The following is a 10,177-nucleotide window of genomic DNA, read 5'->3' as shown; positions in this document are numbered from 1 at the left end:
AAAGTAATACTGTCACTGAAACTTTAATAGCAATTTTAACTTTTGTACTTTGGTTGACAATTGCAAAAGGCTTTTATGATACACAAGACATCAAAGGAGCCACCAAAAGTTTGTCCCAGTGTCATTTAACATACCTTACAATAACCTTTACTAAAAAAAGTCTTTTTATATTTAGCAGGAAGTTTTCCCTTTTATTGAGCCAAAATATGACTCTCTGACTTGGCACTCGTTGACCCTAGCTCTTCTCTCCATGACCAAATAAAGCCAATCATAATGATTTGCATAGGACAGTCCTCATTCATTTTAAGAAAGCTATCATATTCCCCCTCCTACCCCAAATACTTTTATACAAAAAGTATATAGTACAAATGTTAATAATAATCACTCCAGAATAAAATCATTATAAATAATTATAAAATAATAATTACTTCAGAGTCTTTTGCTTAAAAATACAATTCATTAAAATAGCATACCCCAAAATGAAAGAACATGGTACATAACTTGGAAAAATACATTTCATTTATCAGACAGAAGATGACTCACTGTTAGTTGAACCAACTCAATTTTCCTGTCATATTCCAATTGTAAGATCCAGATATGGAGCTGGAAGGGACCTCACAGATCCAACTCCTCTGCTTTTCAGATGAGGAAACTGAGGGCCTGAATGACTTGCCTAGGTTCATACAGGGAGTAGACGGCAGAGCAGGGATGGTACTCAGGTCCTCTGATTCCAATCTGTGCTCCTTCAAGTCCCATGTATTAGTATAGCACTTTCAAAGTATCTTCATATCTATTTATTGATTTGATTCTTGAAATAACCCTGCACAAATTAGAGGAAATTTATCCCTATTTTGCAAATGAGGCTTGTCAGAGAGGTTAAGTGATTTGTCTCAAGTTCAAGTCCTGGTAGCTAGGTGGAAGACACTGGAATCCAGGAGTAGGTTAGATATAGATTAAGACTATTCTTAGGCTATGTTATAATAAATCAAAATACTGAAGGGACTAGACACAAAGGGGTGATTTTATTCATTTGGAGAATAAAACATCACACAGGTTACTGGTCACATTTGTTTTACACATTAGTTATTCTGTTGATTTTATGAAAGCTGTTTTAATGTTAAACACTGCGATACATTTTAAAAAATTATTCTGTAGCTTTCACACATCAAAATTCTAAGAGTCTTAAAAAGTTCTATAGCTCTCACTTGAACTCAAAGCCAACCAGAAAATTCTCAATAATTTGAATTAAGGATATTTTAACAAACTTGGACATTTTAGCTCACCATTTTTTAAATTTCTCAAGAATTCAAATGTAGGGGATGGCTAGGTGTTGCAGTGAGCAGAGCACCAGTCCTGGAGTCAGGTGAACCTGAGTTCAAAACTGACCTCAGACACTTTAACACTTACTAGCGATGTGACCTTGGGCAAATCACTTAACCCCAACTACCCTGCTCTCCCTCCACTAAAAAGCAAAAAAAAAAAAAAAAGAATTCAAATGCAAAATCATAACAGATTTCTCTTTGGATAATGATCTCATGCCACAGTATTAAGGGTCAATGAATCTGAATTAGCTCTCCAGGACTGGAATCCTCAAGGGCTTCTTAGACCAAACTCTCAAGGTCTCTCTTAAGAACTTTGGAACTGATTTGTGACATGGGAGACACTGGAATAAGTCCACCCAGCATGGTGTGCCCTCATCAGAAAAGGTGCTGTGCTCTATAAGCAAAGCAGAACTAAAGCAGCTCAAAAGAAACATGAGATGCACAAATTTAGGGAACCCACTCCAAATGTTCACACTGACTATTTGTGCCTGACCTGTGGCAGAGAATTCCAAGCTCATATTGGTCTCATCAGCCACAATTAAACATATTGGACCTTGACTCTAACATAGTGAAGTCATTTTGGTCTTCTTCAGGAATTAAGGACAACAACCAGCCACCAGACCAGAAAGTCCCAAAGGATTTTCCAGGTGTCTTCAGGTTTCTTGCTGCAGGCAATACTCTCTGATGGAGCCCATCCTTCTAGTTTTACTTTACTCATCAAAGGTGTAAGAAAAACTGGAAATCTCCATAGATTCTACTTCTTTCCCTTGGTTATAGTAAATGGCAGAGACCATATGAGCAAACAGCCAATCAGAACCTTTGTTTTATTTTTGCTAACAGGAACAATATCTCTCAATGAATTTTCTCTCTCTGCCCCAAGGCTCTACAGCCACCATTGTAATTTAGGGGATGAGAGTCCCAAATATGGGAACGAGATAAAAGTATCAAAACCACCTGTCTTGCTCACAGACTGCAACACTGAGCTATTCCTTATGGCACTGGTTTTTTAATTTTTTTAAATACAAGGCCAATCAAAGTATGGTGAGTATTTTTGCAACTTTCTCTTTCACATTGACATCATGGTGACATGCTAAAGCCAGCAGTTTCTCAGTACATTCTGTAGATTCTCCATACAGTAAAGAGAAAAGAGAAGTGTTATTAAATGAATGCTGGACAAATGCATTCTCTTTCTGCTTTATACTGTCTTTTAAATTTGCAAAGAGTGTAAGGACACGAAGAAGAATTTCCCTCTCCACGTTTCCATCAAAGAGGGAAATCAGTGATGATGACACCTAAAAAAGAAATAATTATTACTTTTAAAACCAAAATTTAGGATTCTAATATACAATCACATTTTTATATGCCCTGGTATGTCATGATTATATTAAAATATTTTAAATTTAGTAAGATAACTCAAAAATAGTTTTTTATTTAATTGATGATAAAATATTTTTATACATATTTGTGCCTACTTGTATCCACCTCCAGGGTGGAGAAGGAAAAAAAGGAAGAAAAATAAATTTACACGATAACTTTATTATATATTTAAAAGGAATAGCAAGCTGTATATAATAGATTTGCAGTTTCATGTGCAATCATCTTTTTAAATTTATACTATGTTATGGAAATGCTTGTTTTATTCATAAATAAAAAAAGGAAAAAAAATCTTTTTGTGATTATTCCTCAGGTACCTGTGCAAAATCTTCTAGGGAATTCACATACTATTGGAAAAGAGGGGCTCAACACTGAATGTTAAAATGCTGTATGCTCTGAATATTAGGATGTGGTTAAATTTTGGGGAGGGAAAAATCCATGTTGTTTTAAAATATCTAATGTGTAGTTTCTTTTTAAAAAATTAATCACTGAGTGAACTATAAGAAGAGGTTTTATGAAAACATTTCATGTCATAAAGTTCAGGGTGAAAAAACTAAATTTTATCCTATGTACATTAAACTATTAATACAGGGAATTATGAAATGGCATGACCAAGTGCAATTTCATACATATACTTTGTTCTTCAAAATAATAGCTCTCCTATACTTATTCACAGAATGGCCTGAGATTTCAGTATTACAGTTATTTTTCAGTTGATCAATATTGATTGATTTCATTATTTAGTAGCTTCTCGGTGATTAAATACATATGGTCTATAGAGCTTAAAACAAAATAAGTATATAAACTATTTACCTGCACATTGAGAAGTTCTTTTGTCATGGCTGGATTTGCTGACAAATTCAAAAGGACTTTTAAAGTCTGAATCTGAAATGAGAATACTTGCTAATTAATTTCAGCCATTTGAGCTTTAAAGGAACAGGAAGAAATCTTATAAACTAGATAAAAATGAGGAACACAAAGAATTAGTATAGATCTATAACACAGTCAGCTTCCCATGAACATAACCTGAGATAATCATATTATTGTATGGCAGCTAAGTAAGTAGCAGAATGATGGCATTTTCAAGCTAAAATAGTTTAGCTGAGATATTAGGTATAAATAGTTTAGATTAAAGTTGTTAGTAACCCCTCATTCTATACACAGGAAAACTAAGGCTCAAAGAATTTAAATATTTTCCTCAAACTGATACAGAATCAGGCAGAAACCTGGCAGAACCAGGGCAGGCACTTCACATCTAACTCTTTAAAAAGTCTTCTGTTCGCTTTATGCATGAATAGTTATTGTGCATGATACAAATAGAATTCATGTGTTTACAGGCTCTGACCTATTTTGAAAATTTAGCTCCATTCCAACAAGTCTATTATGTTACAAGAGAAAATTAACTGTACCTGTGTGAAGTCCAGAAAACAGGGTGTTACACTACAGACTGAACATTGTTCTAACCTCTACAGAATACTTACTAGCAAAACTAGCATCAAGCTACAAAATCGTAATTTCTTCTCACAGAAAACAGGATACTTCCTTGGACTACCAAAGAATTTTGCAATAAGAGGTACTCTATGTCTTCAAAAGTGGTATGTTTGTTTTTTTTAGTCTTTAGAAAGAGCAGTGGGTCAAAGGAGAAACATCAGAAAAGCAGGTGAGATGGTACTGGCTAGAAAGGAGAGGAATGTGAATGAAAAAGAAAAATTGTGGAAACAGAACACTGAAGAGTTAAAAAACAAGAATTGTGCTTCCTCTCCGGAGTACAGTGGTTAGACCTTAAGGTCAAATCCATGTGACTCCTATTTCTTTCTTGACATCTAACAAAGGGATGAACGAAAGATCCACCTCCTACCCTCCACCCCAATCCCATCCTTTGTAAGTCTCATTGAGTTTTTAGACTCATTACCTCAAATCTGGTCTACTGTAATAGTCCCTTGGCACATCTCACTTTTCTACTCACTTTTCCCACCAATCCATCCTACACATTAGTGGCTGATTAATTTTCTAACCAAATACCTCTGATCATGTCATCCTCAAAATTCCCTCATGGACATCCCCAGAATCTCCATTTGGAGAAGCACTCATTTTAACCATGCTTATTCCAAATCTGGTTTAGCTCCATGACTCCCAGACTACTTCTCAGCCTTTCCTCAAACATGCCTCTTCCAGTGGCCTCTGTAACCCCATCCCTGCTTCCTTTTAGGTGTTGTTTCCCCATTAGAATGTAAGTTCCTTGAGGGCAAGAACGTTTTTTGGGGGGAGTTGTATTTCCACAGCTTAGCACAGTGACTGGCACATAATAACTGCAAATGCTCTTGTCCACCTATCAGCTTCCCACTATTTACAAAGCAACATCAATCTATTTATTATGTTGGGATGCTCAGACAAGGTCTCATGGAGTGGCATGTCTTAAAGTCACTGCTTGTCTAGGTTTGGATCCTCAGCTTCACAGGTTCAGATATTTGATTTATCAATTTGTTTGGGAGGGATAAAGCTCAGGGGAAATGAATCATGGTGCTAAAAGTCACAAGACACTGGGTGAAACTAGAATGGCAGCTGATAGATAATGGGTGACATTCTGGGAGATAGCCCAGGAATAAGAACTGATGTGGGCTGTCTGCAGAGGATAGTCCCTCCTGGTGGGAAAGTCTAAGAGGATTAAATTCTAATTATCAAAGTATCTGTAAAGATTTTAGATGTAATAATCTTACAAGTGAGAAAGTAAAACTCAGAGAAATACTCGCCCAATGTCATAGGTGACAAATCCAAGTCCTTTGACTCCCAAACCAGCAACCTTTGTTATACTACCAAAGTCTCCACCCGAGGGCTGCTTGGTGGTATACAAACTGTGTGTGTGTGTGTATATATAAATTTTTTTTTGGAGAAGTGAAGGCAAGGCAATTGGGGTTAAGTGACTTGCCCAAGGTCACACAGCTAGTCAGTGTCAAGTGTCTGAGATTGGATCCGAACCCAGGTCCTCCTGACTCCAGGACCAATGCTCTATTCACCGTATCACCTAGCTGCCCCCAAACTGTATATTCTTGAAGGATATTTCTATCAAGTGTAGAGAGCTTGAGGAATATCTCTGTGGACAAATCACTTAATCTCTCAAGGTCAAAGTCAAGTAGAGAAGATAGTAAACTGATAATTAGACCTGGCAGACAATTTTTCTCAATGCAAGTTTTCTATACCAGTGAAAAAACATTGTAGGGACCAAAAACAAACCTCTAAGGCTATTTTATTTCTATCTTTTTTTTTAAAATTAATTTGTTTGTTTCCTTTTAGTTTACAGGATTCAATTCCACAATTCCTTGAGTTTCACATTTTGATCCTCTCCCTCCCTTCCCCCCCAAGGCAGCATATAGTCAAGTATAGGATCTGTAAATACTTTCACATTATACATTAGTCAGGTTATAAAGACAGATTGTATCAGATGGAATGAAAAATGGTAAAGAGGACATAAAACCAAACAAGAGAAGGAAAAAGATCAGGTATTTTGCTTCTACCTGGATATAAACTCAGTTCTTTCTAGTTCTTTCTCTGGATGCACATATTTCTCTCCATCATGAGTCTTTTGGGATTGACTTATATCACTGCATTGCTGAGAAGAGTCCAGTCTATCAAAGTTGGTCATCACACATATGCTGTGTCTGTAATTGTGTACAAATTTCTCCTGGTTCTACTCTTCTCACTCAGCATCTGTTTGTATAAGCCTCTCCAGGCAAATATGAAGACCGTCTGCGCCTCATTTCTTATAGCACAATAGTATTCCATAACATGCATATACCACAACTTGTTCAGCCATTCCCCAACTGATGGGCACCCCCTTAATTTCCAATTCTTTGCCACCACAAAAAGAGCTGCTATAAACATTTTTGTACATATGGGTCTTCCTCCCACTTCTATGATCTCTTTGGGATATAACCCTAGGAGTGGTATTGCTGGATCAAAGGGTATGAAAGTACTGGGCTATTTCTATCTTAAGAATCAGTTCTGAAAGCAGGAGGATAACTTCCCCTAAACAATGAGGAGGCACAGCAACAAATTCTTACTGCTTAACTTTCCTTCTTAAACATTCCTTATTATTAATTTCTAAAACCTCTGGTCATGACAGCACTCCTTGATTGAGAGATGAGATAATTTCTGAAGTTAAAGTACACGTTTAAGTCATGTAAGATAAATGAGAAGATGATGCCTTTATGTATGGGTGGGGAAAATAAATGCTAGATCCATTCCTAAGGTTTAAGCCAAAACAAACCTTTCAAGGAGCAGTTACTAAATATTTCAGGGTAGGTTACTTATGCAGATGGCAAACCCCACCTCCTTTATGTTCATTCTTATTATCTGTAATTTCAGAAGATAACGTTTTCTGTCTTGTCCCTAGATTGCAGGAGCATAACCTATTTAGGGCCTATATTGCCTACTGTGCATTAACTGTATTTCATGCTCCTTAACAATCAAAGCTCTCCATGCTCTGACCCCAACCCAACCTTTGTCTCTATATGTTTCACTATTCCCTTCACATGAATCTCACTCCAGTCAGACTGGATGACATCTCTCTTATTCGTACAGCTTGCCCTCCCCTTCCATTTCTACCAAACACGATTCTATTAATTATTTAAATGCTAGCTCTAATTCTCTCTTCTCTGAACAAACTTCCCTAATTCTCCTGGCTGGAAGTGTGATTTTCCTGTCCTGTGGATCCTGATACCACCAACATATCACTATTTCAATAATACTTCAATGATCTGTGATTTTCTCAGCATGGATAGTCCATGCACTATCTCAGAATGCAATCTCTTTAAGACAACCTAGCAGATGCTCTTTGAATATCTATGGCTGAAAAAAATTCATCACTACGCAGCCAACTTGGTGATAAGACCCTCTGAATTTAGCTAGGTTGGTCCTCAGATAACAGATAGGTAGCTGGACTTTTGTGGAGGCAGAGCATTACACGCATACAAGCTGTGTGATCTCGGTTAGATTACTCATTCTTTGAGCCTCTATTCCTTGATGTAAAACCCTACCTTGCCTATTGTACAGGATGGCTCTGAAGATCAGATGAGAGAAAGTACAGTGTCAAGTACTTGGAAAATTCTAAGAGCTCTAAGGAACGAAAGGGGCTATTATTGTCTTACTGACCAAATTAGGCTGTCAGCCCCTGGAGGGCAGGGAGCACATCTTAAAGCATTCTTTGTATTCTCCCCTGAATCTACCTAGCTTAGTGTTTTGAAATAAATATGTGCGATGAACTGAACTGACCTCAGTGTACAAACAAACACTGTGAAAACAAATTTACTTTTTAAAAAAGTGAATTAATTTTTATCAATGCTAGTACTAATTGAAATGGGATCCTAGGAACAGGACCTTCTTGGCCTCCAAAATACACAGTTTCAAGGTAAATGTATGTAAATGATGTAAAAACAAAAGACTCCAAAATGAATGATGAAACAGCAGGGAAAGAAGTAATGCACATTTTTTCTTCTAATTTAAACTGTTTCCTCTTTTTATTTATTTATTCATTTATTTATAACATTTATTTTTAAAAAACTTTGAGCTCCACATTCTCTCTTTCTCCAGTTCCTCCCCAACCCATCAAGAGGGCAAGCAATACACCCAGTAATGGGCATTTGGTACCTAATTATAAATGTAGCTTTTATTACCTGCTAAGCAATGCTACCTTAGAAGCAGGACGGTGAAGAGGATAACGATGATGATGATGCTAAAGCTAATACAAAGCACTTCGAGGTTTGCAGGACACTTTACATGTTACCTGATTTGACCCTCAAGGCAACGCCGTGAAGCAGACACTCCTCATTTTACAGATGGGGAGACTGATGCAGAGGCTAAGTGATTTGTGCAGGTACATACAGCTCCTAAGTGTCTGAGGCAGGATTTGAATGTGGGTCTTTCTGATTCCATGTACAGAGCAATTAGACTGTTCAGTGGAAAGAGCTCTGGACATGAAGTCAGAAAGACCGGCATTTAAATCCTGCCTCAGACACTTAAATCACTTAGCCTTGCTCTGCTGCAGACTCCTCATCTGTAAAATGAGGGGACTGGATGAGGTGATTTTTTTTCTTTTTGGAGGGGGGAAGGTGGAGCAATTGGGGTTAAGTGACTTGCCCAAGGTCACACAGCTAGTTTTTGTGTTAAGTGTCTGAGGCTGGATTTCAACTCTGGTCCTCCTGACTCCAGGGCCGGTGCTCCATTCACTGTGCCACCTAGTTCTCCCTGGATGAGATGATTTTTAAAGGTTTCTTCTTGCTCCAAAATGTATGATCTAATGATCCTGTAACTTTATGATCATAAGAATTATCAGTATTTGAGGAGCAGACAGGATTTTTAAATAACGTATACATTTAAAATCTATGACTTTAATTCAGCTGTTTGGGCATCTAGACTAAAAAAGTCTATTTTTTGTTTTGTTTTGCAGTAGACTATAATGTACCTTTGAAAAGGTATCTATCTGCATGCAAACCTTTCATAACCACTTTGCAAAATGCTGTAACTTGAATTTTTAAGCAGATCTACATCCAGAGATCCCATTCCTAAGCATATACCCAAAGGAACACAAAGACAGGAAAAAAGGTTAAATATACACCAAAATAGTTATAGCAACATACTGTGTTGTAACAAAGAACTGGAAACAAAGCAGATGCCACACTAACTAGGGAATGGTTTAGCAAACTGTGGCACATGAATGTGACAGAATTTTACTATGCATTAAGAAATGATAAATATAGGGACCCACGGGAAGATATCAACTGCTGGTAACAGAAAAAAGAAGAACCAGGAAAACAATATGCATAATAACTATAATAATGTTAATGGGAAGAATTATAAAAAGTGAACCTTAACACGGAATAATCATACCGATCAAGATCTGCCCAAAGGAAGAATGAAAAGAATTCACCACTTTACCTTCTTTCCAGAAGTAAGGGGATGATGTATACGCCATCAGACTAGATTTATGTGTTGGTTAGCTCTGCTTACCAGCTTTTTTTCTATTTCTTTTTTATTGTTTGTTCTAAGGGATGGCTCTCTGGGTAGGGAGTGGGGGAGAGTTATATGGGGACATAAAGCTAATATAAAAACCAAAGCTATCGGCAAGTTTCTTGTTTATTGAACCTAAATGTTAACTTCTTCATTGCTTATATAACTCTGGAAGGTTAAAAATATTCAAATTAGATGTTCCTTTAAAACAAATCCCACTTAAACTCACCTGCTTAAATGAGCTATTTGAACTACAGAAATTTCCTACTGGTGTCAGGACAAAGCAATCTTATGGGTTAGAACACTAGACATGGGAAAAAAATAGCTTTTTACAAATCTGTCCTCATGTAATCTAATCATACCCAACAATAAAAAATAGCAGGCAGGAAGGGGGTAGTAGTCTTTCTACTTTTGAAACTGTGGAAGTTTAAGGAGAGATTAATTAAGGAAAGATAATTCTCTCTAGAGACCTTCCTCTG

At 36.9% G+C, this 10,177-nt stretch overlaps 1 protein-coding gene across 2 annotated transcripts in view; it reads right to left on the bottom strand.

Annotated features, from left to right (window-relative positions):
* Positions 1–1,003: 1,003 nt before the first annotated feature.
* LOC138175897 (armadillo repeat-containing protein 10-like) overlaps positions 1,004–10,177 on the bottom strand; it is a 28,785-nt gene continuing 19,611 nt past the window's right edge. For both annotated transcript variants that reach the window (XM_069106551.1, XM_069106552.1), the window contains 2 exons: positions 3,510–3,581; positions 1,004–2,614 (listed from right to left, as the gene is read on the bottom strand). In XM_069106551.1, coding sequence (XP_068962652.1) covers positions 2,354–2,614; positions 3,510–3,581 — 333 coding nt within the window. In that variant the 3' untranslated portion in view covers positions 1,004–2,353. The remainder of the gene's footprint in view (positions 2,615–3,509; positions 3,582–10,177) is intronic.

Source organism: Petaurus breviceps, unplaced genomic scaffold (assembly GCF_028583685.1).
Source record: "Petaurus breviceps papuanus isolate PSGF00001 unplaced genomic scaffold, PetGlider_PUasm1.0 79, whole genome shotgun sequence".
Taxonomy (NCBI): Eukaryota; Metazoa; Chordata; class Mammalia; order Diprotodontia; family Petauridae; genus Petaurus; species Petaurus breviceps.
The sequence above is the reverse complement of the archived record's forward strand: the minus strand, read 5'-3'. Positions and strand labels throughout refer to the sequence as shown.